A 27,193-nucleotide genomic window follows, 5' to 3' on the forward strand; every position below is an offset into this window, starting at 1 on the left:
GGTAATGGGAGGAAGATCAAAATTTGGGATGATATCTGGATTTCAAATATTCCTACAAGACTCAGCAAACCTACCCACTGCCCACAATTCATTGAGACGGTTGAAAATCTTCTTCTACCTAATGGAAACTGGGATAATATTCTGGTACAAAACTACTTCAATCCCATTATTTCCCAGGCCATTCTATCTCTAGGTACTCACCCAGGGGAGGAAGACAAGATCCAGTGGAACCTAAATGACTCCGGAAAGTTTTCTGTCAAATCCCTCTACAAGGCCAAGATGGTTGCTTGGTTATGACATTATCAGGGTTAAGAAAGACCTTTGGGAACAAATTTTCAGGAATAGTGAGGGATGTATTCATTTTGTTTACCAAATGATCAATATTGGATGGGGTTAGAAGAGGAATCCTTGAGTAAGCAGTAAAGAAAAATGAGTAAGCAGTAGAGAGGAGAGTGATGTTCACTGATATAATAATAGGTAACACATAATAATTTCCAAGAGAGAGGGAAGTGGCACAGGCTTTAATTTGAAATAGAGTCACGAGCGTATACTATTGTTTGTTGTAGCTATCACCATTCTTAATTCTCAGGATTATATTATACCAGGATGTGTGATGTTTGACGGGATGTGGAAACAAGTACACAAGAGGAGTGGCTTTGGAGCAGTGATCTTGTCTTTTGGTGGCTAACGACAAATGAGATTAATCACATGTGTTGATGTAGACTTGTGCTAGGAAGGATGCTTGATGGATAATAGTTCTTGGAAGGTAGCCCTGTGATAAGAGTTAGGGGAGAGCTAAAAAACAAAGTAAGGTTTGTACCTGATTTTGGAGAGTAATTATTGTGATGTTGTTGAATTTCTTGTTTACCAGGATTGCGCACCTTAGACTTGAGTTTATGTTGTAGTTTTTTAGTCATGTGTGTCGGATTATTCGGGTACCCGAAACGAATGATGCTTGATGGATAATGGATAATGGTTCTTGGAAGGTAGCCCTGTGACAAGAGTTAGGGGGAGAGCTAAAAAACAAAGTAAGGCTTGTATCTGATTTTGGAGAGTAATTGTTGTGATGTTGTTGAATTTCTTGTTTACCAAGATTGCGCACCTTAGACTTGAGTTTATGTTGTAGCTTTTTTAGTCTTGTGTGTCGGATTATTCGAATACCCGAAACGAAAGGTCCCATTATTTAGAGCCACCATGGGTTTCAGATTTGGGCTCGGGATAAAAACATAATCCAAAGAGATGGAACTGATATTGGATTCCGTAAGGTAGTTACTCTTGCCAAGTGTTGGTAACCGCTTTGCATGAGCCAATTGAGTTGGTTCACAGGCATAATGATATACTGTATAGACAATAGACAGGACTGATCAAGGTTGCGTCTGATCATGTTTCCTTGGATAGAGAAACGATGGATAGTAGTGTAGGTTATATTCTACCAACATCAGAGATTTGGAGTTTGTTGCTCTTCCAAGCAATATAAATTCATTGTGGTGAGAAAACTATTCATTTTCTCATTCATTCTCTTCAGAACAAAGAACCAGAAACAAATATTTCCAATCTTCAGAGAGAAGAAGAAAACATGTCTCGAGTGTTCTATAGTGGGGGAGGGATCGGTGAGGAAACTCCTGAGATACTGGAGGAACATACCTTGAGTTGGTACAACCCCAATTACCCCATCTCTAGTTTTCCATATGGAATTGCCTTCCCAAACGGTAGAGAGGCAATTAACTGTAAAGATGGAGCAGATGTTTGATCAAGTCCTTCAGGATAAGGACATATTGTGGTGCGACCAAGATTTAATTTCCCGTATCCAATTCAGGTAAATTTTTTGAGTGTATTTGTCAATGCATGTCAATAGATCTTGAAAAATTTCCTTGTACAAAGAACTCAATTGAGATTTTTTCAGGTGCATGTAAGGGTGCACACAGTACGGTTCGGCTCGGTTCTTGCCGAGGCCGAGTACCTGTACCTCCCTAATCTCGGTTCTTAGTTTTTGGACCGGTACCTGTACCTCTGTCCTCGGTTCCGGTACCATTCGGGACAAGTACAGTACCAGGGACGGTACCAGTCGGTGCTTAAAATCCACTATGTTTTTGATAAATGCTGCGGCACATAATCCGCCAAGATGAAGCCTCGCTATATTAATGTGCATAAAACTTTCCTGTTGCAGTGGGAGTTTGTTTCAGTTGCTTCGACATAACCCTCCTGCATTAGATTGGAAACGGCGTGTTCTCATGGCTTTGGACATTGTTAGTAATCATCTGCCCACCAACAACTTATGTCAAGGAAAATAGTAATTTACTGTCTAATTTTCATTTGATTTTTGGCTTTCAATCATTCCATAGGCACGAGGTTTAAATTATCTTCATTGTTACAACCCACCAATCGTTCATCGCGATGTGAAGTCCTCAAATCTGTTGGTTGATAATAACTGGCATCTCAAGGTACACGGGCGGCTTTTAATTGTTCTTCTCTTCTTGAAGAATGCTAAATACATTGTAATGCAGAGAATTTTTTTTTATCTGTTCATCGTCTGAATTCGAATAGGTTGGGGATTTTGGGCTCTCGCGACTCAAACATGCAACCTTCTTGACAACAGAGAACGGGAATGGAACGGTAGCACATTTCAATATATTGCCCTAGTTCTTTTCTTTCATTCTTAATCTGATTTTTTGGAATGAGTACTTCTGGGCAGTGGTTCATTTTGCTGTTTTCTACAGCCACAATGGATGGCTCTAGAGGTTATACGTAATGAGCCGGCCGATGAGAAGTAGGTTCAAATTCTTTTAGTTGCTCTGTTAATTATATGAATAATTTTCTATTCAATTTTGCATTCACATATTATCTATAACTAATATACATAGGAAACTTTATAGATCTGATGTTTATAGCTTTGGAGTTGTATTGTGGGAGCTTGCCACCAAAAAAATTCCTTGGGATGGTCTGATCCCAATGCAGGTACGTTTTTTTACAACAGATGATTCCATGCTCATGCAATAACTATCATTCAATTTTTACATGTAAATATTACATAAGAGTACAGAACTGTCTACAGTTTTGGAGGTGCATTATGCAGGTAATTGCCTCTGTAGGGTTCATGGACCAACATATTGAGATCCCAGAAGATACCGACCCAAAATGGGCATTTCTCATCAAGACTTGCTTGCACAGGTTCATTTCTTGTGACATGCTTTCTATATGTGCAATTTCATATTGTTCAATCTCCTACTTTTTTTCCTCATAATTTTTGCATTTGGCACCTTAGTGACCCAAAATGCCGGCCAACGTTTGGGGAGCTGCTTGAAAGATTGAATGTTATGCGAAGATATTATTTTGCTCAAAACCCCAGGTAAGTTTCTTCTTAGCATGGGAGTGGCAGTTAAAGTCAATATCGGTACCACATATTTGGATACGAGGTTGATCTCTACAAGCATGCCATACCTGTAAATGCATCCTCTGATCGTAGTATCAGTATGGCTTCACCTAGGAAACCAGTTCGGTTTTTTTGTATTTATTTATTTGCAAAACCAGTCTGGCAGTTAAAGTCAATATCGGTACCCCACATTTGCAAAACCAGTCTGGCATGCCATACCTGTAAAACCAGTTTGGCTGTCCGAAGAAGCACACAAATTGTGATGATATGGCTTTAAAATTGGATGTTGTAATCAAAAGGAGTAGTTTGATATGATTGAACTTTTTTTTTATGTACAATTTGTTGAATAAATTATTACAATCCAAATGGATAAATATTACTGCTTAAAAAGCTATCAGGTTTCACTTATAGTTTTTTCTTTAGCTCCAGAAGTCTAGACCACCTCCCGTCTATAGCAGAAGCCTCTTACCCACCAATATCTGCCCAGAAAATGTAAGTTAGAACTAACTCATCATATACTAAAGGCTAGAGGAAAATGGTATGCACTCACAGTGCAATCTTGGTTCAGCTTTCTCACAAGACTCCGAACATGTGTCCTGGAAATTAAAACTTGAATGGTGAGGTTTTGAATTTATTTGACAACTTATGTGACTGAAAAATTATGTACCTTAGCGGAAGTTGTAAGTCGAATTGTGTCCCGTATGAGTGAATCAAGATCAGCTTCACATCCAGGTTTCACATAAATCACCTACAAATTGAAGTGATCAACACATGCATTAACCCAGTAAATGTCACTCAAGAGAGAAAATAGAAAATATTCAGGGTGTACTAATATGTAGGTCATGATTAACGTTAATATTATTACAGATGGATCGTCGCCGCCAATTTCAGGTAATTTTGTGGAACTAGACCGGTTTTCTCGTGTTGATGGTAACAGCCAGACATCAAACGTTGTATTTATCTGATACATATGTTGAGTGAACGCAATCAGAGTAATATCCAGAAACGTGATAATAGTTCAGTACATACACATACAATTAGTAGTACCTCTCTGTGGTATGAAGAAGAGCAATTTGTGCATATTCTTGTGAAAGACGTGACGATTCTCCCTTCGATTGAAAACCCAAACCCTGAATGCTACACACACATTTACCAGCTCATTTTTCAGTGCACTCTATTTACACATGAATCTGTCAAGTTTAAAGACTCACCTTTGTTGCAGTGAGGGTGATTAAGACTTTAGCATTTTTCTGACCATCTATGGAAAGATCAGCTAACTGCAGATCTTGAAGAGTGAAAATGTAATCACTAGTCCATTTATCATGCCATTTTCCGTCAGATGTTGCAAGTTTTATTAGCCGTCTTGGGTTCCTCCTGCCTCCATTACTAGATTTTCGTGCAATCTGCTTAGTAAGTTGATATACAAAAATATGACATTAGCATAATAATTCAACTGTCCCTTAAGGGATATCCGGCAACATACAGATAAGATTACGATGGCCCTTGTGCAAGAATGACACAAAAATGGAGCAAAGCTATCTATTTGCCATGGAGTAAATGCTGCCATGGCCATGCAAGTAATTCATTTTTTGAGGGGAGATTAAGAGTGTCGCTTACTGGAGGAAGCTCGTCTTTCTCGTCATCAGAAGAAGAACATTTGATGCTAAATTGTAAATGGGGATGATTAATGTGAATAACACGTCCTGCTAATAATGCCGCTTTGTTATGAGTTTTGATTCTTTTGACGATGAATTTGTTATAATTGATAAATGGAATTAGATTCAGTTTTTCTGGGATTAAATATGTGCCTCTTTCCATTTCTCCATCGCATTCATAAACTCAAGAACGACACCATATGTATGCCATTCCAAACCATTGATATTAAACCTTATCTTCTTTACATTATTTAATAAAGAAAATTTCCATACTGGAACGTCAACAACTGCGGGGATGGTTCAGTTGGGAGAGCGTCAGACTGAAGATCTGAAGGTCGCGTGTCTTGTGCTCGATCCACGCTCCCCGCATACATTTTTTCAGTTTTATAAAGGTGGAGTTATGAAAAGGTAGAGTTTTGAATTTTTGTAGTCCCATTTGGCCGAACTCCAATTCCAAAATGTTTTTCTTTGATTTTTTTTTTGAAGCATGAAATGCTCTGGTACTTTTATGTATGCCCTTGTTAAATGTTCTGGTACTTTTAGAATAACTAATTAGAGAAAAGAAAAAAAAACCTAAAAAAAAATCCCGTAAAATGTATAAAAATCTATATTTTCATCAATCCTTATATGATCTTCTACTAACCCTTTAGAGGTGCTATTTATATCTTTAGATTTTTGCGAATCTTTTACTCTCAACTTTTTATATTTCCTCTCACAAATTATTTTTGGGTTTCTGGAAATAGAAAAGAAAAGAGAAAAACGTTCAATTAAGAAAGAAAAGATAATATATCATACAATTCCCGAGGAGAAGATGTGGAAACAACTTCTGCCAGATTTCGGAAGCCAAAAATATTGGCCCCAGTATTTGACTTTTTGACTTAAAAAAGTAAAAAAGTTGTTTTTCCATGAGCATCCGAACAAGCTATACGTATATGATTAGATGATATTGAATAAGTTATATGATACCTACTTAAATTAGCTTGTAAGATGGATTTTAGACTCATCAATAATTTACTCCCTCATCAAAAAGTATCAAACATCCCTTTTAATAAAAAATTACTTTTTTGTTGAGTCATTCGGAGAAACTGTCTGGAAAAAAATAAAAAAGCTATACAAAAATAACAAAATGTGTTTTATTTTCATTGTGTTGCTGATTTTTGCATCGGGGAAGCTATACAAAAGTAACGATAACATATTGTAATTAAATGCACAAGTTAGGGTAAATAAACAACGGCAAAAAAATAAACATAATCAGGTTTTGTGAAGGTAGTAAATTTTAGGCACAATAATTTGGAAGAATTGATTTTGTACACAAATGAGAAATCACAATCTCCAAAGGCAACCAATACAATAAAAATCTAAAATCAGAACCTGAAAAAATTGGGGAAAAATTGATCCAACAATAAGAGTAACTGATTGGTAATATCTTATCTGCAAATTTCAAGAGGAAGAAATCCTTTTCATGGATTATTGTGTTTCTTTCAATTTTGGGGCTAGGGTTTTTTTATTATATGTAAATAAATAATAATACTTAATAAATAAATGATAATCAAAGAACGGGTCCCCTAGCTCAGCTGGTCATCCCCGTTCCCCAAAGTTTCATGCGCTCCAGGAGGTCCCAGGTTCGAGCCCCCAATGACGTAATATTGCAGGAATTAACATGGACGGTAGAGTTAGCTTGCCCCCCTTGTGACACAATCTCAGCCCCCCTCCCGCTTGGGCTCCCTTGGCTAGGTTACCCATGAGGCTCGCTGGTAGGCTAGCACGACAACCTGTTCAATTCATGTAGTAGTGCGTCGTTGAAGCTTAGCTTGTTAGGCTTCCAACTAGTTAATGTAACAATCGTTATCCAATAATATAATAAATAATAATAATAATAATAATAATAATAATAAAATGCCTTCTTGTGTAGGAGACCAGCTTGTTGCTCGGCTGCCTACCGCCGACTTGTAAAGACCTTTTTTTCTTTTTCAATAAAATGCCTCTCTCGGCGCTCTTCTATAATAATAGTGACAGTGAGAGTAGAAGGAGAAGAAAACCAAAGATATTTTGGGATTTGAAGATTCTAGGGTTTTAAGTTGGGGATATGAAGTAAATAATATAAATAGTGATAATGGGGAGTCGAAGGCAATTTCTATAATAATCAACATGCTCAATTCATCTAGGAAAGTCAGCCGCTAGAAAATACAAAACAAAATTAAACCTCAATTCCGTTTATCGCATTTCAATTTCTGAGTCTCTGTTAAGAGTTATAATATCAAATAAAAAATAAATTCACAGCAAGATAACAGAACAACCAATAAACTACTTCAGTTGTTTACATTAAACACAATACTACAAAAAACTCAAATATATGAAACCCAGGGTTTGAAATCAAATAATAAAATTATTATTACTAAAAGATCTTCTTACCTTGCAAATTCCTTCAAGTTCAACCGAAGTAAACAGAAAGAAGACGAAGATTGCCGCAAGGAATTGCTCAAGTATGAGAAAATGATGCCGGATTCACTGAATCTGTGTGAGAAGTAGATGAAAATATAGTTTCTAGTGGCAGTGGTGGACCTGGTGATGTAGGTCGTGTTGTATCGGGGGAAAGTATATTTATGGAGGAGGAAACAAAGTTCATTCGGGTAAGTGGGCCAGGTCCTATGATCAGAGTTGAACTATATAGCTAGTAATTCAAACATGGGTCCAAGTTAGTAGATCCGCATATCTACATTGCTTAAGGGTTTTGTATATTAATAAAAGATTTATTTCTGTTACAATGGTGAAGAAGACTATTTAAACAATCTCTTCACTCAACACCCTCACATGTGCACTTGGCACATACAATGACTTGCACACTCACTGGCCTTCATTCACACACAATATCTATCTTGGTGTAGAAACAAACCACCGGGAGGACACAAAATATAAATCAATAGTAAACTGGATGAGCTCGATAATTGTACCTTAGCAGAAAGATACCTGATCAAGATTTTTACTCTTCGTGCGGTCAAGGACGCTACTTTTTGTGCTTACATTTCTAAGGCTAAACAGCTGCTCGAGCCATTCATATCTCACCTTTCACGACAAAGACTCTGAACTTAAAGAGGAAGCAGAATTTGATTAAACTATTCATGATATCAATAAATGAATAAGGTTTGATGTCGTCGTAAAAATTCAAGTCACCATAATTGTCAATCACTAAATTTTGTATAGATGAATACATGGTTCATTTTTCAGGGGAACATGAAGGTATGACTATTAAGATAATGAAAATTATGGGAATTATTCTTCGTATTTTTTTTAAAAAAAAGGACCTAAAGTCGTTTGTTCTTTGGGTTTTACACATTTCAACCTCAAATGCTCTAATGTTACTTGTGTTTTGCAGGTTGATGAAGGCTGGCTTATTCGAACGCTAAAATTAAAATAAGGCCTATGATTTAAGAGTAAATTTTTGATGAGTCATTCAATGATATATATTTCATGTTTCTATTATTCCACTTACAATTAGTATAATGAAAATTATTCTTTGTATTTTTAAAAATAGGATTTAAAATTCTTTGTTGTTTGGGTTTTACACATTGTAACCGTCGATGTTCAATGTTTTTTGTGTTTTGCAGGTTGATGAAGGTTTGGGTAGTCTGATTTTCTTAAAGATTTGGTGCAAGGAAATTTTATTTATTTTTTTGTAATAAATTATAAATGTAAAAATATGAGTTTTACATGGTTTTAATATTTAATTGTCCACTTTATTTTTTTGGTGGGATATTTTTTTTTAAATTAGCGTGGAGCTAATTATGAGGGTTAGCCATAATGGAAGAAGATTGCAACTCTTACAATCGTTAGATGTAAATGGCTAGGATGAGACTGGGATGGTCGGATCATCCGTTTGTCTCTGAAAATGTTATCGGTCCGTCGGTGGCTCAAAAACCCATTATGTTTTGTATTATAGATAATTGTGTTAGGAATAAGAAAAAGGTTAAAACAGGAAAGTAGATAGGAAATCAAAATATTTTCCTAATCTAAGAGATTTTCCAAATTCCGCCTTTATATTAGGAATGGAAGGAGTGATGTTTTTCATTGTTGTTTCAAAGAGGAAGAATCAAGTCCAGTAAGAAAGTATGCAACTTTTGATTTCACCGTAGAGAAAAAGAAAACGAAATCAAAGGATTTTTCTTCTGACGAAGAAGTAAGATATTAACTTCTTCCCTGCCTGCCTTTTTTTTTATTTTCGTTTTCAAATAATAATATAGCCTTAACTTCAATTGTACCACCCATATTACGAATATTTAGTTCTACGCTTCGCACAGTAGTTGATATATTATTAAGAGAGACCATAATTAGTAGTGAGAGTAGTGAACCAAATCATATAAGACACAAGAACGTTAAACTACTTAAAAAGAACTTAAAGTCAAATAAGGATTCATAAAAGGGAGAACTGAACTAATAACCATTGGTTTAAGCCATGTTTTGGTTTCGAAGTAGATCAATACTCGAACTGTTAGATGCCTTTCTAGATCAGGTTAATGGTTGGAGATTAAATCTAAGTGATGAGGATGCTTTCCGCTCATAGAGGGTAAAAAAGAGGGAAAAAAACTTATTTTTAAATTATCAATATACATTTTTTTTATCTAAACCCTTAGGATCAAGATTCATTCTTGACACCTTGACTTGTCTTTCAGCCTATCCAATGTAGTCAAAACTGCTAGAGGATCGCTCGATACTCACAAGTTTTGGTATTGTCAAACTTGTTGTCAATTTTGATCAAAACTAAGACTTGATTTGTAATCTACTAAAATCAGCTCGGGCTAAGATTAGAGAATAATAGTTGAGTATCAGAAATCATCAATCGACCTTGAAGAATTGAAAACCGCATCAACAAAAACTTCACCAACAAAGGTATATGAATACTTTTTTTTAGTATCATATTTACTCAAATTATCTATCATTTTATTTACTGAGACATGTCTTGTGACTCTAGTATTATGATGAGCATTGCAAAGAATATTGCATGCTAAAGGATATTCAAGTTAGTTCTTAAAGTTCACCAACTGTTTCACCAGTTCACGAACTTGAACTTGTAAATATAAAGACTTGATTTTTAATTTCTCAATTAAATCGCATACACGAACTGAATCAGTTAGCAAACTATTAGATTTTATGATAACACTGGACAATATTTATTCTAGCGTCCACGAACTGATTGTTCAGTTTGCAAACTAGTTGATTATTGATGTTTCCTATGCACTTTTTATTTTCAGGTACACAAATTATTTTGTGCAGTTTGTGAACTTCTCAATATTGAAAAATCCAAAGTTACGAGATGAATTTTTAGTTCACAAACTTTTTTGACAGTTAATAAACTGATTTGTCCTTGTGACAAATCAATCTTGTTGGTTTCAGAACTACTTAACCGTGGCTCTATGGCAAACCATTTGGTGCACTCTGGTTGCATACATCTTCTTTTTAATTCAAAGAAAACTTCTCGCATGCTTTCATGCACAATATATACCACGTATACTATGATCTTTTCGATATCAACCTATAGTCACACCATGTTTAATCATATAAAGACAAAAGATATCAAAAGATTATTTCAACAAGATGTACACTTGGTGTATATATATATATATATATATATAACATAAGTTTTTAATCGATCCAATCTATGAGATCGTACCAAGTGTTTAATTAACGTACAAGTTTATTTACTTTAATATAAAGGCAAAAAAAATAAAATCCGAGACATAATGCAGTTTTGAATACTCTCAGAATTAATCCGCTATACAAATTGACTACCGCCAGCTTCGTATAGTTGAGAGCAAGTAAACTACTCCTATCTACTAAGTTCCTTCATTATCCCTGCGCATACAACCAATCTGGTTCACATACGTGGATTCCAAGATAGAGTCCATTATCTCAAGTCGCTTCACATATTGTTAAGACTTCAACAACTCAACTCCTTTAGATCATAATACGGAACAGTAAAAGACTAACTTGTTTCAGTAACCTCTGTACCAATCTCAGGAAATAAATCAGAGATACGTTGAGTACAAAGGTTTTCCATTTAATAGATATAAACTCCTTTGTCGGTCGCAGATTAATTAAGACAATGACTATCGAAATAATCAATCTTAGTTGAAAAACTATCAAAGTAGATCTCAAAGAGAAATAACTAGATAAATTGTCAATCTATACAACAAGCTTGATTTTTATCAATATAAATAGCTTGTCGGATCCCAGTCAATCAAGTACGCAAGAAGTATCACAAAGATCAAAATACCAAAAAGAAATATTTTAGTCTTTAATCTTTAAAGTACCTGCACAAAAATCTTTATTCCAACTAATGATCTATCCAAGACAGAACTAAGTTTGTTAACAAAAGATGATCAATAGTCCTATCTTCATATCTTGAATCAATAACGCATATCTGAAATCTTCGATCATTGAACTAGTTCGAGTGACTTTATATCATAAGAAAATGATCACGGAATAAACAAACTAGATATATCAAGGTTCAACTTCACCACTAGTCAATCAAATCTATAATCAAAAACTAAAATAACAATACGATTTGGTTCCACACCAATGGTACTACTAAACATTTCTTGATCCCATAAGAGTCTTTGAACGAATACCACATAATCGATATCACCTAATTAGGATACTCTCCTCTCTAATGAGTATTGAAATAATATTATTATTGGGGAGACTTACCGGATGCCACATAATAGATTATTATTATTGAAATAATATTATTATTAGGATACTCTCCTCTCTATTAGTTCATTATTATTGAACTAACGAATGCCACATAATAGATTTGATGCAATTAAATCATTTTTTGAGGGGAGATTTACCGGAGGAAGCTCGTCTTTCTCGTCATCAGAAGAAGAACATTTGATGCTAAATTGTAAATGGGGATGATTAATGTTAATAACACGCACGACTAATAATGCTGCTTTGTTGTGAGTTTTGATTCTTTGATGATGGATTTGCTATAATTGATAGATGGAATTAGATTCAGTTTTTCTGGGATTAAATACGTGCCTCTTTCCATTTCTCCATCGCATTCATAAACTCAAGAATGACACCATATGTATTCCATTACAAACCAATGAAATTTGGACCTTATCTTCTTAATTTATTTTTTGGTTAAGTATATTAACAATATTGAACTTCCAACAACATGCGGGGATAGCTCAGTTGGGAGAGCGTCAGACTGAAGATCTGAAGGTCGCGTGTTCGATCCACGCTCACCGCATTAATATTTTCTTATTCTCCCCTTCATTTCTTCTGTTGTCAGTTTCACTAATCCGTCAAGTTCTATTTTCCTCTTACGCGTCCGAAACATGTATAATCAATAATAACACCCGGATTCATCATTTGAGATCAAGATAATCATATTTGTATGCAATTATTTTATTGAAAACTCATTTTTTACCAAAATAAAGGATAATTATCCAGGATAATTTTTTACCAAAATTATGATCTAACATGAGATTTTGATGGAAAATCAAAACTATGATGCAGGCTAATCGGTGCCAATAAAGATGGGTATTTTCCTATCATGGAAATACGTACGTACACATGATTGAGATGTGGTTATTAGTATGAATCTATCCAATGACTTGATCCTAATATCGATCTTCGTCTATGGGTTACTGAGTTCTAGGTCCAATTGGTGATTATCGAGTTATCTCTAGGTCGGTAATCACAAAGTTCTAAAGGAAAGTAAGAGAGAAAACATAGAGAAAAGATAATTCTTATTGATCAAGTTAGACTGGATAATAAGTATTGGATTACAAAGTAAGCCTTATTGGGCTTATATACAGTTAGTTACATGGTGCATGAATCGTGCTAAAGATATGCATAATAGGGACTAGTTGTGTATACTTGGAGGTAACCTCATGATACACTCATACTTTTACTTCGTTAATAAGTTAGTAGCTCGATAACCTGTGATCTTCATTATATATCGATCTTCGGGTCTTGAACCTGATAGCCTTGTCCTTGTCTTCTCTTCCTTCTCAAGAACTCATGTCTTGAACGTGTCACGATATTAGTTGCCTCTTTATCATTCTATGTTAATCCATTATCTTCAGTTCGTACTCGAGCTGAGAACTTATTATCTTTGACTCGACCTAGACTCTTTCTTTGCACCGAGCTCCATGACCTTACAACTGTCAGTTGTTGGTAAATGTTATTTTGTTATATACATTGGTGCATTTCTGTTAGTATGAAATGTATCAGATTTGCTTAATTGGTCTCAAGATATTTATTTTCTTCCAAAGATGGATAGTCGATGTTCTAACTGCCAATAACATAACCTAAGTCTCATAATATGTATATTTGGTTCTTTTGATCAAAAAATAAAATCTTTTTTTTTTCACATCACCATAAACACTTTTTAATTATCAAGTGTTTTTGCAAAACAGTTGATTGTTATTGATGCTAGTTTTATGAGTTATTTTATATAAGGATCGTAACTTTATAACCTAATTCGGGTATGGGTCCTAGAACATGCAGTTGATGCGTTAGGGTCGTAGACTGACCAAGACTAGTTTGACCGTCCACTATTTTTACTTAAATACCTTTTAGAAAGTATTGAATTACCAGTGTATCCTTATTCTAGCACCCGATTTAACAGTCACAAACCACAAAAAACTATAGTAGGACCAAATCCATTATAAGTTCATTGAAGATGTTAAAATCAGGCATTTTGGTTTATTAATTCCCGTTTTTGAGATAACATTTGAGCAAAAATTAGTTCTTGATCTTTAAGGTATTCTTCAAAGGTCTGCTTTTGACAACATTTGTAAAATCTCGTTTGGGTTAGATCCTGCCTTCTTTTCACAATCACTCGATGTCTCGATAAGATCAAATTAAATTCATAGAAAGGTTCACATGAGTTGTCTTACTGAACAGATGGGTAGAGGATCTATGCTTTTGTTTGGTTTTAGTTTTCCTCATTAGCACTTGGATTATATTTGATTTCCAACTGCTCGTGAAAATGTCGTAGAGAATGTACACTTTTTGTTTAGATACTAATATATTGATAATCTTCAAAATTGAGACTCGATACAAGTTTATCAAGTTATTATACTTTAATTTGAGATGGTTTATCGTTTGGATTATGTATTGTTTAATCTTGTGTTTGATGAGTAAGTACTTGTTAATATGGAACCTTAGTGTGTCAAATGGATGGATGTGCATGTCTATTACTTGTTAGATTCAGAGACCTATATTATGTATTAGGTATGGAGATCATTGTGGAGATCTCTTCAACTCCGGTAAAAAATGTGAACATGTATTACCAAAAGTGAGATTTGTGCGTATGAACAAGCCAAGAATATGATTGTTGTAACTGTCGTAACCGCAACACCTCTTAAAATTGTGAAATTAAATTTGTGTATGTAAAGATGTTAGTTTAGATATGCATGATTGTTGGTGGTCACAGTGGAGGTTGTGGTGGGGGCAAGGAACGAGATGGAAGTTGCCTTATCCAAAATTTTGCTTTAGGGTCGTTCGTTTACACACAGGATTTGCAAATGTGTCGGATAGCGTTCACTAGATTCAAATAGTTTTAGCTTGACTTAACTAAAAAAGTCACCTAACTATAGACTTGACGGTCTTCAGTTAGTCCACGACCCTAACACATCAATTTCATGTTCTAGGACCCAGACCCTAATTAGGTTATAAAGTTACGAGCCTTTTACATAATAACTCTCGTTGAAAAATTCATCCTTCTCTAAATTGCATTTTAACCCTACTAACTAAGTTGACCCTATTAATTAGACAATATATCCCAATGGGCGGGGGTGGTCATTTTTCTGCGGAGAAACTATGCATTTTTGGGATCCTTGTGCTCCCTGGTTGGAACCTCTAACCTTGGCAAGTACGAAGTTCTGCGGAGTATATGACACATGCGCCTTTAGTTTCCTGAAATTATGTGGGTGACATAACTACTGAAATGAAATATCTATCAACCTAACTATTGATTAACTAGGAATATGTATGGTTGAAAATATGTCACGTTGTCCGGAATAACATTGTTTCAAAAGAAAATTTTCTCACACACCGTTCGGACATTTTTATCCAACAATATCACAACTAACCATCGGGAATTATAAACGACATTTGATCAAGTCATTTAATTTGGACAACCTTTTAATTGTCAAATGTTTTTGCAAGTACCATCATTACTAATCACATGTAGAATGGTTGGTTTTGAATGTTACTAGATAAACAGTGCTTGATCAGAGGTGAGTGATTTTTTTTTCCTAGAGTTCTTACGTAGAAGACAGTCACATAAGTATAAGTAAATTTTTCGTGCTAGTGCAAATGTACATGTGCGCTATATTCTCCCCTCCCATATCCTTCCCTGACTTGTTGACTAGTTGTGATGCATTGCAAACCCATTTCTCATCCATTGAGACACGGAAAAAACAGCCAAGTAAACCCACCACTTCTTGCCGGTTCAGTTTAATGGGCCCTTGCTGGGCCTTTGGCCTACGCGTCCGAAACCTAGTGAAACCTGCTTTGCTTTGTTGTAGCTAGTTTTTAGCATACGCATGAATTACTGGAATTCCAGAAAGTTCTAAATAATTTACACTCTCGGTTTCCGTTTTCCACCAAATCTTTTTAACTTTGTAGTCAAGCCATGTACGCATATAAATAGATGGCTCTTCCTATGGTTTTCACCACATTTAAGTCTAATACAGAAGACAATTCTCTTCTTTCTCTACTTTATTCTTCATCTGTGCTTTATCATTCTTTAGAAAAATCTTTCTTTCAACCATGGCTGGATCTCAGGAGGAGGTCCAGAATGGTTTGGCTAAACTTTCTCTGGTTCCCAATAAGAACAGTAGTACCAAAATATCCACCAAACTGGTTGATAAATCGACTACACATCAAACCTACAATGTGGTCTTGGTTCACGAGAAGGAAGGAAAAATTAAGGAAGACAAAGTCCGTACGACTGTAACTCATACAGCTTCTGTGGTCGATCAATGGATTGCAAGTGTCTACGCTGAATTCCGCAATAAGCTGAATAATCTTGTTCTGGGTCTTGATATAGAATGGAGCCGAAAGAGCAGAGATGGCTATAGTCGAAACAAGGTTGCCGTTGTGCAATTGTGCTTTTCTACACGTTGTCTCATATTCCACATCTCGCGTTGTGACGAGATTCCTGAATCACTTGCTGATTTTCTCAGTAACGAGAAGTTTATCTTTGTTGGAGCTGGAATTGATGGTGATGCGCACAAGCTTTGGGTTGATTATGGTTTGTATGTTGGTAGAACTGAAGAAGTTGGCACTCTGGCTGCTTTTAAACTCACCAAGACTTTTGGAGATTATAGAAACAGCGGACTTTATAACGCTGGGTTGAAGAATTTGGCCAAGGATGTTCTCAGGCTAGAAATACCAAAGCCAAGACAAATCCAGACGAGCAACTGGAATGTCAGCTTCTTAACTGAGCAGCAGATTGAATATGCTTGTTTAGATGCTCTTGTTTCGTTTAAGTTATTTATCGATTTGAGGAGTCTTCCCACTCCAACGCATACTAACAGGGAACCAAAGAAGTTTTTTAGGGATTTTAGCGAAAAAAAGACTGAAGAAGAAGGAACTGAACAGGTTTCTGACAAGAAGGCTAATGGAACCAAAGAAGCTAAACAGGTTCCGGACAAGAAGCCCAATGGAACCAAGAGTAGACGCCCTTAATTGATTTGTTTTTTTATGTTGAGGAATGAGTTTTTATGTTTTTTTTAATCTTTTATACAAAATTTTAAAGAATTCAATTAGGCCAAAATAACGCGAACTAAACCGTGACTTCTCAAGATCAGAGACAGAGAATCACAAATGTCACAAGAATTGCAAAAACCTCTCTGGCAATATAATACTAAGAACGCCTCCTGCCACCACGGCTACCTGACCGACCGCCTCTTGCATGCCCAGTTTGTGGGGTAGTATGCCCACCAATGTGTACTTGTCTACCCATCAGATCCTGACCATTTTTTTCAAGAGCCTGCCAGAAAATTTAAATTTCAGCTCAACTATGTGAGGGCTCCTTTAAAAAACAAACCAAAAAAAAAAAACCACAAGATAAGAAAGCTTACCTTTTGCACTGCTTCTTCTGCTGCAAATGTAACAATAGCATGCCCCTTGGAACGTCCATCTTTAAGTGTTGCCAAGTCAACTTTAACTATTTCACCAGCATCTTTGAAGAACTTCTCCCTACAGACACAAACATGCAATGAATTGTAGGAAAAGCAAACCCGAAGACAAATAAAACTGATGCTAAAAGTTGGGTTTTAGTTGATGAAACCTACAGGTCTTTCTGCTCAAGAGAGAAAGATAGGTTGCCAACAAATAGTTTTTTAGATCCGGTTTTTTGAACTTCAGGTGTGGTAGGGGTTTTGGGCTGCAGAAGAAAAAGGAGAGCCAAATTCAGTTCTGTAGCTACATAATGAAACTAAAAAAGAAAAGTGGCACTTGCAGCTATTTTTAAACAACTTTGAATCGCTACCTTGCTATTAGTCTTTGGTGATTTGGCATCTACGTCACTTCTCCAACCACTGCCAACACCACCACTCTTACCGGGCAGAGAAAGTTTTACCGATTTACCCATCAGATTTTCACCATTCCTTTCAAGAGCCTGCAAGAAAAGTTTGGTTAGGGACAAACACATATCAGATCTACGTCCACAAACAACACTCTTAACTACTAAATTACGCATGACTAGTAATTAATACGCGACTCCTTAAGAAAAAACTAAAACCTACCGGATAAGGAAGCTTACCTTCTGCACTGATTCTTCTGTTGCAAACTCAATAATAGCATGCCCTTTGAAACGTCCATCTCCATGTGTAGCAAACTGAACATCAACAATTTGACCAGCATCTTTGAAGAATTCCTCACTACAGACAGAAACAGGCAATGAAAACAGTAGGATAAAACCCCAAAGATAAACAACCCTGATGCTGAACGTTAAGTTTACATTAATGAAACCTACAGGTCTTCCTGCTCGAGTGAAAAAGATAGGTTGCCCACAAATAGTTTTTTTGATCCGGTCTTTTGAATTTGTGTTGTAGTCGGGGTTTCGGGCTGCAGAAAAAAATGGAGAACAAACTTCAATTCTGTAGCATTTGGATATATACCATAAAAATGTAGAAAGGTAAACAGACACTCACAGCTTTACTTTCAATGGCTACCTTGCTATTAGTCTTTGGTAATTCGGCATCTACCATCTCCTCATCATTGTCCACTGTGACCTACATTAATTTTATAAAATCCTAGATTAGGAATATATGAAATAAAGAAAGACAAGAAGGCAAGAGCCGGGTCAGTAGAACTTCAACACAGACCAATAAAAGACCCATACTTCCATATACCCTCATACTGATGGCAGGTACAATCCATTCATAATGAACTATACCATTAGTTCAGAACTTGGAACCATTTATTAATTCAAAAAACACCACATATATTTTTCTCCCCAAACAAAAATACTTCATAAGTAATACAGTAATAAAACATCATTGGTCCATTGAAGCATTGGACTATAAGACAGGTTTGCCGAAACTTGGGGAAACATTTAACCACTTGGAGAAACATCGGTTTATAGGATGATAACATATATGGGTTTTGTGGACTTCTAAAAGAAAATAGAAAATCAGAACCACATCTGATTTCAAAATAGAGGAAATGTACTGAAACCTTCAGCTTTTTTCGCTGTTGTTCTTCTTCATCACTCTCATCGGATATGTCATCACCTTGGTCTTTCTTGAGGTCTACAATTTCCTGCAAAGTAGACAACAATCACCAATAATGGAACGAAAAGACTAGGGATCGGTTAAGAAAAAACTAGGGAAAACATCGGTTAAGAAAAAACTAGGGAAAACAGAAAACACAAACTTGGAATAAAAAATTATCAATAGGAACATTCAAATTTTAGCCCAGTCTGCAGAAACTGGTCAACATACTAGGAGTCAATTAGTGAGAATGTCGTGTATATGAAACGTTGAGTATATATGAGCAATAAGTAGACACGAAAATCTGTTGAATTCATATAGCAAAAAAAAATCACATACATTGTCCTCATCAGAACAGCTGTGTTCAGAACCAGAACTATCGCTAGATACAAGTTCCTTCTCCAGAACATCTCCAGACCCATTCCTAGATGCAGTTTCTGGCACTTTGGGTGTAATGACTACTTCCATCTCTTTTTCCTGCGCACACAATAAACCTCTACTTAAAACAATACAATCTACAGTTTTATGCACACATGGAAATCATACGAAACATAAACTCACTACCTCCTCCTCAGAATCGCTATCAGAAGAACCCGAACTTCTGTTTGTCGCTCCAACAGAAACTACTTCTGGTTGTTCCTTCAACTCCTGAACCAATGTAACCAACCATTTGCCCCCATTTCAATATAAATAGTTTAACTAGGATCGTTTTTGTATACACGCATATCAACTTCTTAAAATCACACAAAATTATAGAATGTAAGTTCTTCAGTGACTGATTGAAACCAACAGAACCCTTGTTGGTCTGTACTGAGTACTGACTACAAACTTTATCAACTACTATACTAATCTTAGAACTAAAAATTTGTAAGTGGTCAATCTACTAAAAGAGTAAATTACTGAGAATGTCGAGTACATGATGTGTTGAGTATGTTTTAAACAATAATCTGATGAATTCAAATAACAAACTTATCACATACATTGTCCTCATCCGAACAGCTGTGTTCAGAACCAGAACTCTCATGAAATCCAAGTTTCTTCATATAAGTTATGCCCTAAAAACAAAGGTACCCTAAAATATTTCAGTGCCACAATAATATGAGTAATGTTTTAACTGAAAGCATGGTATAGGGTACCTTTGTTTTTAGGGTATAACTTATATGACGAGTATGGTATTTCACAGCCACTTCCTACATTTGCTAGCATTAGAAGTCACTGGAACCAACTTCATCACATTGAGTGACAACTCTAGTTAAAAACCTAAAACAACGACAATATATCGACAGCTATTCTGCTTTTTGCTATTAACTAAATCCAAACTGTGTTATGTCAAAATCTAAATCCTAAGATACCCCCCAAACCCTTAATCATTCAAAACAAACATAGCATCTAAAAGAAAGATATAAGTTTGACCAGCTACTCCGAGTTTGTGATTTAGTTATATATTGAACCATTGTATATATTCTGTACGATAAACCTCCACTAAAAAAACATAGTCTACAGCTTAATACACACATGGAAATCATAAGAAACACAAACTCACTACCTCCTCCTCAGAATCGCTATCAGAAGAACCCGAACTTCTGTCTGTCGCTCCAATAGAAACACTCTTCGAAACTACTTCTGGTTGTTCCTTCAACTCCTGAATCAATTTAACAAAACCATTTCAAAAACAAAAGTTTAACTAGGACCTATTTGTATACAAGCATATTGAGTCAATTTAACAAAACCATTTGCCCCCATTTCAAAAACAAAAGTTTAACTAGGCCCTATTTGTATACAAGCATATCAACTTCGTAAAATCACACAAAATCATAGGATGTAAGTTCCTCAGTGACTGATTCAAACCAACAGAACCCTTCTTCCTCTGTACTGAGCACAGACTACAATTTGTATCAGCAATTATACTAAGCTTAGTTAGAACTAAAAATTTGTACAATTGAACTTATTCTAGATCTGGGTATCATTATATGTAAAGAGGGCAGGGGATAAGTTAATATCTTACTTCTTCATCAGAAGAGAAATCTTCTGAGGTAGTAACGTCGTCTTCTTTCTTCTCAACAGTGAAATCAAAAGTTGCATACTTTTTTACTGGACTTGATTCTTCCTGTATGAGTCCAACTGTAGCTACCCTTTTACCTGTTATTAAAACAACAAGAAAAACATTATTAAGAAACTCTCATTTGGATTGGCAAAAAGAGAAATTGTTTATAGAATGAACTCACCCATTTAGATGAAGAAATTGGGAGGAGATTAGTGAAGAAGAGAAGAAGGTGATGAAGAAATTAGTGAAGAAGAGAAGAAGGTGGATTCAAAATTGTAGGGTTTTTTTTTTGTTTTTGAAAGAGGGAAAGCCTTGTTAAGGCCTTAAGGGTTTAAGAGGAACTGACTGCAAGAGAAAAAAATTAAAAAGGGGAAAATAAAAACGATTTATTATATGCGGTGAGCGTGGATCGAACACGCGACCTTCAGATCTTCAGTCTGACGCTCTCCCAACTGAGCTATCCCCGCACCTGTTGATGATACAATTACAAATTTATAAATTCAATTCTATAAATAAGCTTTAATTCCAACGGTTTGTAGTAGCATATATATGGTGTTGTTCTTGAGTTTATGAATGCGAGGGAGAAACGGAAAGAGCCACATATTTAATCTTTTTCATCCGTCCATATGAAATTCATCATCAAAAGAATCAAAACTCGTAATAAAGCAGTATTATTAGCGGGACGAGTTATTCACATTAGCCATCTTCATTTATCGAATGTTTTTTTTTTACGAGAAAGACGAGCTTCCTCTGGTAACAAACGATGCCCTAATCTTAACTCAAAAAGTCAGTTAATTGCATGACAACATCATTAATCACGACTATATAGCGTGTGTGTCATTCTTAGGAAAGAACCATGTTGATTTTATTCGTATTGTTGCATAATTTATTGGATATCACCCAAAGATCGGTTGAATTTATTTTGGAGCTTGGCGTAATACATTTATTATCCGGTGGATATCACCAACGGACAACAATTGTTTCAAGAAAGCAACATCAATAAAATTTCAAAGAACAGCTATTACCCGGTGGATATCACCAACGGACAACAATTGTTCCAAGAAAGCAACAATAATAAAATTTCAAAGAACAGATACTTAAGCACACTAGTAAAACCCGATTAAGTATAAAAACTGCATTATTCCGAATCTGCATCCTCAAACACTCTGCAATCTGGTAAACATATACTACATAATACACATATTAAAATACAATACATTTGGCCGATTGGCGGGGTTCAATAGTCGCTTGATTTAAATTTGCATGATTTAAGAAAGAAATTATACAATATAACATGTGAAGTATGTCATCAACCGAACTCATCCCAACAATGTTTGCCTATTTGTATACAAGATGCAATTTCACGAAAAAATAGGGTCCACAAAAGGCAAGTCTAAATATCCCAATGATATAGAGCACAATCAGTATGGCAACAAAGCAGTATTTCTGCCGCAAAATTAATTAAGAAAATTAGCATATATCAAATGTAAATCGGGTGAACAATGAAACTCATATTTTAGTTAATTAGATCGAGCTCAAGGTATAAGAATAATTTATTTTTGGGTATGCTATATTTTTAGGGTCTTTTTTGGCGTCTTAGTCTTCCAAAAAACAACCAACCTTTATCTTGTCCAAGTTATCCAAGCTTTATTTTACAACATCTAGATATATGTAAAGAACCTTTGACAATTTTCTCAAAAATACACTATAATCATACTTTTCGCAAATACGGGGATTTCATGAACTCGGAGTAGAGATAACATAATTAGGGTTATAATAACTGGGAGTAAACTAGCTTGTATCTTTCATCTAGTAATAACGTTTAAGTTTTATACCAAAGTTCTCCATCATAGAAACACTTTGGACCTCTGTGTTTTAAAACTTAATCCAATTAGCACCCAAGACAGGTAAATACACTTGATTCATTATATTTTTGAGTATTATTCGCGAATAATCCTGATCGGTTTTCATCGTTGTCGTATAAATCTCTCAAAGTCTTAGGAGCTTCACGCGATAAAGAAATATATATTTTTATGTGACAATATTTTTCTATTTTTAATTTCGCCGTGGATGATTGCGCAGATTTTCAACAATCCATTGCAATGCTCAGTAATGTGAACATGCATTAACATTTGCTCCTAGATTCTGCCTTGCAACTATGTTGCAAGGAAAATTTAATTCCATAAATTATAAAAAGTTATGTGAATCATCCGGTGTAAAAATTTAACTGATAGTTGTTAATATGTACAAAACAAAAATGCATGTAATTTATCTATTTCGTACATAGACACGTAAGTCCAGGTTAAAACTAATGGAAAATGCAATTAAAATTGTTGGAACATTGGTCGGAAAAACTCGCAAGTTTTGGTATGTCAAGTTTGTTGTCAAATTTAGTTGATCAAAACTATATCTTGATTTATTTTCTACTAAAGTCAGTCTCGGTCTAGGAATAAAGCATAGTAGTTGAGTATTAAAATTCACCAATTGAACTTGAAGGTCGAAGAATAACGGAGACATCTACGAGAAATTCGAGCTGATATTGTGAGGTTGCACACATCACTAAATTTAGGTAGTGATGGGGTGAGTAGGGAACTTACAACTCGTATCACTAGTAGACACATCAAGGTATTTGTATTTTTCTTACCATTTCTGGGTTTCCTTTTTATTTTCTCTCGTCTGGGCTCTAAAGAATTTGTGAAACTCTTCAAGGCAAGATTTATCCTCTCCATATAATTTTGCAGCTTAACAAGAATCTTGTCATTTTTCTTCGATCTTTGACACTTTCCTATAGAGTGACCATAACTTCCACATAAAGTGCACTGGAAAGAGAGAGAATTACCAAGAGGCACGATTTCCTTTTTATCACCATGAATATTTTCATCCTCCTTATATCCTGCAAGAATGAAAGTATTGTTCTTGGTGAATGAGTATTACTCTTAAACTCAATACCGCTCGTGTTACCAAATGACTTTTGACCAAACAACATGGCTGAGATCTTATCAGAACTTCCTGAGAATCTTTGTAATTGACACTTAAGGGTATCAATCTCTTATTCCTTGAGAGATATTTTTTTTCTGAAATTCTCATTGAGTTTATCAAGATCTAGAATTTTCACACGAAGAGATGTTTACGATTTCTCAAAAAAAAAAAAAAAACGAAGGTTTTTCACGGTGAATTCTTCACTTTTATTCAAAGACTCAAGAATCTCTTTATCCGAGTCATAATTAGGATCTACAGGTGTTTACATGGTTTTAAGGAAGTAGACTTGCAAAAATTGTTTCGTAGTTGAAAATGAGTCAAAGGATTTATTCTAGGACCTATCCCTTAAACATAGATCTTTACTGGGACCGATCCCAAGGATCTATAGCCTCACCAAGGATCTCTACTAGGACCGGTCCTAAGGATCTCTAGTAGGACCTCTCCTATGAATCTCTCGTAGGACCGATCCTTAGTTAACCAACTTATGCATTTTTAATTTGTCTACTATCTTAGGGTTTACGTAGTTATCAAAAATGTTGTTTGGTTAAAAAGGAAAGTTTACAATGTCGACATAGTATCTTGAATATGTGCTTAAATCTTAGTATTTGATGTTCAAGTATTTTCCTTGATACTCAAGAAGAGATCCCAAAACTGAGATATTCTAGAATCTTTTAGACATTCAAAATTATATTTTCCATATCCCGGAGGATAGCATATCGCTTGTTTCTATATTAATAAAGTACATACAGTACACTTTCTAATATTAGTTATCATCAAAAAAAGATTTGGGTGCGATTATTGGATTACAGTTGGAAAATAACAAAACCGAAATTATATTATAATTGCATATCTTTAGGATTTTCGGATTTGGTAATTCCTCGTTGTCCAAATAAGCCTTGGTCTTTACACTATAAATAGAAGAGCTTGTATTTTTTAAAACTCATCCCAGGACACACTGCCTAACCGTTTGTGTGGGAAGCCCACTAATAATATTGTTTCAATACTCATAGAGAGGATAATATCCTAATTAAGTGATATATATTACGTGGCATTCGTTTAAAGTCTCTTATGGGATCAACAGAAGTTTAGTAGTACCATTGGTGGGGAACCAAATGGTATTGTTATTTTAGTTTTTGATTATGGATTCAATTGACTAGCTGTGAGTTGAACCTTGATATATCTAGTTTGTTTATTCCGTGATCATTCTCTTATGATATAAAGTCACTCGAACTAGTTCAATGATCGACGATTTCAGATATGCTTTATTGATTCAAGATCTGAAGATATGACTATTGATCATCTTTTGTTACCAGACTTTGTTCTGTCTTGGATAGACCATTAGTTGGAATAAAGTTGTTTGTGCAGGGTACTTTAAAGATTAAAGACTAAAAGATTTTCTTTTTAGTATTTTGATCTTTGTGATACTTCTTGCGTACTTGATTGACTGAGATCTGACAAGCTATTTATATTGATAAAAATTAAGCTTGTTGTATAGATTGAAAATTTATATAGTTATTTCTCTTTGAGATATACTTTGATAGTTTGTCAACTAAGATTGATTATTTCGATAGTCTTTGTCTTAATTAATCTGCGACCGATAAAGGAGTTTATATCGATTAAATGGAAAAACCTTTGTACTCAACGTATCTCTGATTTATTTCCTGAGATTGGTACAGAGGTTACTGAAACAAGTAAGTCTTTTACTATTTCGTATTACGATCTAAAGGAGTTGAGTTGTTAAAGTCTTCACAACATATGAAGCGACTCGAGATAATGGACTCTATCTTGGATTTGACGTGTGTAGACCAGATTGGTTGTATGTGCAGGGATACTGAAGGAACTGAGCAGGTAGGAGTAGTTTACTTGGTCTCAACTATATGAAGATGGCAGTAGTCAATTTGTATATCGGATTAATTCTGAGAGTATTCAAAACTGGACTACGTCTCGTTTTTTTTCCCTTTATAATTAAAGTAAATAAACTTGTACGTTAATTAATTAAACACTTGGTACGATCCCATAGATTGGATCGATTAAAAACTTATGTTATATATATACCAAGTGTACATCTTGTTGAAATAATCTTTTGATATCTTTTGTCTTTATATGATTAAACATGGTGTGACTGTAGTAGGTTGATATCAAAAAGATCATAATATACGTGGTATATATTGTGCATGAAAGCATGCCAGAAGTTTCTTTGAATTAAAAAGAAGATGTATGAAACCAGAGTGCACCAAATGGTTTTCCATAGAGCCACGGTTAAGTAATTCTAAAACCGACAAGATTGATTTGTCACAAGGACAAATCAGTTCGTGAACTGTCAAAACAGTTTGTGAACTAAAAATTCGTCTCGTAACTTTGGAGTTTTCAATATTGAGAAGTTCACAAACTGCACAAAACAGTTTGTGTACCTGAAAATAAAAGGTGCATAGGAAACATCAATAATCAACTAGTTTGCAAACTGAACAATCAGTTCGTGGACGCTAGAATAAATATTGTCAAGTGTTATCTCAATATCTAATAGTTTGCTAACTGATTCAACTCGTGTACGCGAGTTAATTGAGATACTAAAAATCAAGTCTTATATTTACAAGTTCAAGTTCGTGAACTGGTGAAACAGTTGGTGAACTTTAAGAATTAACTTGAATATGCTTTAGCATGCAATCTTCTTTGCAATGCTCGTCATAATACTAGAGTCATACGACATGTCTCAGTAAATAAAATGATAATTTGAGTAAATATGATACTAAAAAAAATATATATATTCATATACCTTTGTTGATGAAGTTTTCGTTGACGCGGTTTTCAATTCTTCAACGTCGATTGATGATTTCTGATACTCAACTACTATGCTCTAATCTTAGCCCGAGCTGATTTTAGTAGATTACAAATTAACATCATGTTTGTTTTTTCCTCTATGTAGAGGCTAACCTCTATTAGCCTCTATATAGTGGTGGGTCCCATTTATTTGGTGTTTGTTTTTTCCACTACCTCTACAAAGATAGAGGCAAATCTCTATCTATATAGAGGAAATCAAATAGCACCAATGAGGTGCTATCTTTGAGCCTCTACCTCTATTAAACCTTCAAATGACTAATATATCCTCGAACAAACTTATAATGTCCAAAAATAATTCCTTAATTTAAAATCTAAAATTTTACATGTTTCAAGAAAAGTGATACTTTCGCCCGTTTCAGAAAAAGGGATATTTTCGCGCTGTTTCAGAAAAAAGTGATATTTTGCTCCGTTGCAGAAAAAGTGACACTTTAGCCCCGTTTCAGAAAAAGTGATACTTCTCCCGTTTCAGAAAAAGTGATACTTTCACGCCGTTTCAGAAAAAGTGATATTTTCGCCCCGTTTCAGAAAAAGTGATACTTTCGCATGCTTCAGAAAAAGTGATACTTTCGCG

General features: G+C 35.0%; 4 protein-coding genes and 3 non-coding genes across 8 annotated transcripts; 4 read left to right on the top strand and 3 right to left on the bottom strand.

Moving 5' to 3' along the window:
- The first annotated feature begins 2,152 nt into the window (after nucleotides 1-2,152).
- LOC113282596 (serine/threonine-protein kinase EDR1-like) lies at nucleotides 2,153-3,705 on the top strand. The gene is made up of 7 exons (XM_026531639.1): nucleotides 2,153-2,246; nucleotides 2,343-2,441; nucleotides 2,545-2,613; nucleotides 2,718-2,767; nucleotides 2,874-2,955; nucleotides 3,074-3,168; nucleotides 3,263-3,705. The coding sequence occupies exons 1-7, from the start codon at nucleotides 2,232-2,234 to the stop codon at nucleotides 3,348-3,350; spliced, it is 498 nt and encodes a 165-aa protein (XP_026387424.1). The 5' UTR covers nucleotides 2,153-2,231; the 3' UTR covers nucleotides 3,351-3,705.
- A 37-nt stretch (nucleotides 3,706-3,742) lies between these two features.
- LOC113282595 (large ribosomal RNA subunit accumulation protein YCED homolog 2, chloroplastic-like) lies at nucleotides 3,743-5,208 on the bottom strand. Its single transcript, XM_026531638.1, has 7 exons — nucleotides 4,988-5,208; nucleotides 4,582-4,773; nucleotides 4,418-4,507; nucleotides 4,236-4,331; nucleotides 4,038-4,118; nucleotides 3,921-3,966; nucleotides 3,743-3,849 (listed from the first exon to the last, which is right to left on the bottom strand). Exons 1-7 carry the CDS (start codon nucleotides 5,186-5,188, stop codon nucleotides 3,836-3,838), a joined length of 720 nt encoding a protein of 239 aa, XP_026387423.1. The 5' UTR covers nucleotides 5,189-5,208; the 3' UTR covers nucleotides 3,743-3,835.
- Nucleotides 5,209-5,314: 106 nt separating this feature from the next.
- Nucleotides 5,315-5,394, top strand: TRNAF-GAA. The gene has a single exon. It is a non-coding gene; the product is annotated as a tRNA-Phe (tRNA).
- A 6,807-nt stretch (nucleotides 5,395-12,201) lies between these two features.
- Nucleotides 12,202-12,274, top strand: TRNAF-GAA. Its single transcript has one exon. It is a non-coding gene; the product is annotated as a tRNA-Phe (tRNA).
- Nucleotides 12,275-15,810: 3,536 nt separating this feature from the next.
- Nucleotides 15,811-16,731, top strand: LOC113279540 (Werner Syndrome-like exonuclease). The gene has a single exon (XM_026528230.1). The coding sequence runs from the start codon at nucleotides 15,811-15,813 to the stop codon at nucleotides 16,729-16,731; it is 921 nt and encodes a 306-aa protein (XP_026384015.1).
- Nucleotides 16,732-16,778: 47 nt separating this feature from the next.
- On the bottom strand, nucleotides 16,779-21,135 carry LOC113282597 (nucleolin 1-like). 2 transcript variants are annotated; one of them, XM_026531641.1, is made up of 13 exons: nucleotides 20,987-21,135; nucleotides 20,767-20,900; nucleotides 20,308-20,403; nucleotides 19,326-19,409; nucleotides 19,101-19,238; nucleotides 18,727-18,810; nucleotides 18,222-18,281; nucleotides 18,023-18,114; nucleotides 17,810-17,927; nucleotides 17,537-17,665; nucleotides 17,340-17,431; nucleotides 17,127-17,244; nucleotides 16,779-17,035 (listed from the first exon to the last, which is right to left on the bottom strand). In XM_026531641.1, exons 1-13 carry the CDS (start codon nucleotides 20,988-20,990, stop codon nucleotides 16,910-16,912), a joined length of 1,275 nt encoding a protein of 424 aa, XP_026387426.1. In that variant the 5' UTR covers nucleotides 20,991-21,135; the 3' UTR covers nucleotides 16,779-16,909. The 2 variants fall into 2 exon arrangements, with proteins under 2 accessions (XP_026387426.1, XP_026387425.1); XM_026531640.1 differs by having other exon boundaries at nucleotides 18,201-18,281.
- A 64-nt stretch (nucleotides 21,136-21,199) lies between these two features.
- TRNAF-GAA lies at nucleotides 21,200-21,272 on the bottom strand. The gene has a single exon. It is a non-coding gene; the product is annotated as a tRNA-Phe (tRNA).
- Between the last annotated feature and the right edge of the window lie 5,921 nt (nucleotides 21,273-27,193).

Source organism: Papaver somniferum, chromosome 5 (assembly GCF_003573695.1).
Source record: "Papaver somniferum cultivar HN1 chromosome 5, ASM357369v1, whole genome shotgun sequence".
Classification (NCBI taxonomy): domain Eukaryota; kingdom Viridiplantae; phylum Streptophyta; class Magnoliopsida; order Ranunculales; family Papaveraceae; genus Papaver; species Papaver somniferum.